This window comes from Tupaia chinensis, unplaced genomic scaffold (assembly GCF_000334495.1).
Source record: "Tupaia chinensis unplaced genomic scaffold, TupChi_1.0 Scaffold000253_1, whole genome shotgun sequence".
Classification (NCBI taxonomy): domain Eukaryota; kingdom Metazoa; phylum Chordata; class Mammalia; order Scandentia; family Tupaiidae; genus Tupaia; species Tupaia belangeri.
Genome location: NW_006159733.1, coordinates 1,210,663 through 1,213,507, shown reverse-complemented (window position 1 = coordinate 1,213,507; position 2,845 = coordinate 1,210,663). Strand labels below are relative to the sequence as shown.

Below are 2,845 nucleotides of genomic sequence, written 5' to 3'. Positions count from 1 at the left end.
TAGAAATCTTAAAAAAAAAAAAAAAAAGCTTAAGTCTTCCTCTCTCATGGGAACTATCCTGACCACTCACCCATTCTTCCAACCCTGCCTTACTTGTCTCTTTCCCCTGTCACCATCTAACATACTCTAACTTTTCTATGTCTTAATCTTACTGTCTTCTTGTCTTTCCTGGAAGATATTCATCTGTTTTGCTGACTGACAGATCTCCAATACCAAGAAAAACAACTGGCATACGGAGATGCTGAATAAATCTTCATTCAGCTAAAGAATGAATGAATTCTAAGTCCCATGAGTCTGGGTAGGAAAATGGCAGAAAACAGGTCAGATTTAATTTCTTTTTTAAATAATTATTTATTTAATGCCATTTGTTATTATTATTATTATTATTTTGTAATTTGACCAGTGAGAGACAGAGAGAGAGAAAGGGAAAGGGAGAATGTAGGCTGCCAGGTCTGGGACTTGAACTGTGGTCAGCCATGTGGGAATTCAGTGCCTTTAACCACCACACCACTTGCCGACCCCCAAACTTCATTTCTAAAATGGAGAACCCGCCACCCTGTACTGCTTGGGAATACCGTGAGCATTCAGGTAGTAGGTCTGGCCAGAGACCAAGGGCTATTGAAGCCACCTCTGTAAGCCCACGGTCACCTGACCCATGGAGATGAATCCTTTCCTCTTGGGCACCTTCAGGGTCAGGAGAAGCCACCAGTACTGGGCAGGGGGTGTCCCCAGGAACAGCAGACCGTGGAGACAGCCACGTCAGAGCTGCACTTAGTGCTTTCGTATTATCACACTCAATTTTCCAACGAGCCAGCTGAACTGCTACGGTTGTCATTCTGCCGAGGAGGAACCCAAGATCTGAGGAGTCGAGGAACTTGCTGGAGACACACGGCTAGTGAGCAGTCCAGCTCAGAGTCCAAATCAGGTCAGACTGACAGGGAAGCCCAGTCCCGCTTCACCCCGGCTGTCCTGGGGCCCTCAGAAACTAGGGCTGTCTACTTGTGATGCCTTCCTGGCTCTGCAGCCCTGTCCCCGGCTTCGCACTAAAGCCCTACCTGGATATGGTGTCTAGACAGGCGGAAAATCTCCTGTGCCAGCAGCAGGGTCTTTGGGTCCATCACCAGGTAGAGCAGATGCAGGAGGGCGAGGAAGCCTGCCCCTCTCAGGTCTGTGGCTGGGTTCGCTCCTGCAAGGGAAACCACCAGGACGTGGGTGACGGCGATGCTTACTGACGGCTCTGCCCAGGGCTAGCGAGGCTCGGGAGGGGCAGGCCCACCTCCCGCCCCACTCCCCACTCTGGTGACTGGCTCTCCAGGGCTGAGCAGAGGCTGTCGATGCCTCAGCACCCCGGGGCTGCCTCAGCACCCCGGGGCTGCCTCCTGCATGCTGTAGTCATTTCTCCGCACAACAACCTGGTGAGCCTTTAAAATGAAAGGCTGAGGGGCTGGCAGGTGACGTAGTGGCTAAGGGTGTTGGACTCCCACATGGCAGACCAAGGTTCAAGTCCCGAACCTGGCGGCTTGCTTTCTCACTTTCTCTCTCTTTCATTCTGTCCCTCTCTGGTCAAATTAAAAATAAATAAATAAACTAAATAAAGTTAAATAAAAATAATTCTTTTTTTTTTTTTTAGTTTTTTCTTTTTGGAGAGGTTTTTTTTGCTATAGGGCTCGCCAGACAGACAGAGAGAGACAGAGAGACAGAAAGCAGGAAATCAAGTCCAGCAACATAGCCATTACGCTAACTGCTGGTCCCACTAAAAATAATTCTTAAAAAAAATAGAAGACTGAATTTCTGGTTCTGGGACTAGATACAATAATACACTTCTCCCTACTTCTCCCACTAAGTAGAGCTAAAAGCCTGGGACATTAATTTTCTTTTTTAGAGAGAGATTTTTGCTGTAGGGCGTGTGTACTTGCTGGAGAGACACAGAGAGATAGTAAGGAAAATGAGAACTTCCCCCCATCCCCAGAAGGAATGGCCACACTGCAATCCCCGTTCCTCCATTCTCCTCTCGGGATCTTGGGCACGCACGTACATGTGCTCAGCATGAGTTTTAAGCCACCAGGTACAGGACTCAAACCGTGTTTGACTACATGGGAGTCCAGTAACGTAATCATTACAGCATCTGCTAGTCCCAAATTTTTACTTTTTTTTAGGTTTTTGCCACAGGGCGTGTGTGCTCACTGGAGAGAGACACAGAGAGATAGTAAGGAAAATGAGAACTTCCCCCCATCCCCAGAAGGAATGGCCACACTGCAATCCCCGTTCCTCCATTCTCCTCCTGGGATTTTGGGCATGCATGCACACATGCCTGCTGTCATGTTTTTTGGAAGCTGAGAAATGACACTGTGGTGATCCTGGGGTTTCGGTTTGCCTGATATACCCCAGCAGGGTGCGGGGAAAGGCAGCAACCCAGGGACGCCCATGGGAGCAGACCCCAAAGCCCTGAGAGGCCAGACAGTGGTGGTCTGCAGGCTAGACCTGCTTCTCTCTCATGAAAGAAAAAAACTTTTGAAAAACTCATAACACAGGGACCAGCAGGTGGCATGGAGGTTAAGGCACTGACACGCTAATGGTTCGAGTCCCCGACCTGGTGGCTTGCTTTCTTGCTTTCCCTCTCTTTCTCTCTCTCTCTCTCTCTCTGTGTGTGTCTCTCTGGTTAAATTTAAATAAATAAATAAATGAATAAATATAATTAAATAAATAGTTATTTAAAAAGAAACCATAACATGGGGGTGGCAGATGGCATGGTGGTTAAGGGTGCTGGACTCCCACATGGCTGATGGCAGTTAGAGTCCCGGACCTGGCGGCTTTCTCTCTCTCTCTCTCTCCCTCTCTCTTTCTC

General features: G+C 48.3%; 1 protein-coding gene across 1 annotated transcript in view; it reads right to left on the bottom strand.

The window, feature by feature from the left end:
- Window positions 1-2,845, bottom strand: part of ELMOD3 (ELMO domain containing 3) — a gene marked incomplete in the record, with an annotated part of 26,708 nt that overhangs the window by 5,751 nt on the left and 18,112 nt on the right. The window contains 1 exon segment of the mRNA XM_014588031.2: window positions 1,056-1,186. Within this exon segment, the coding sequence (XP_014443517.1) occupies window positions 1,056-1,186 (131 nt within the window).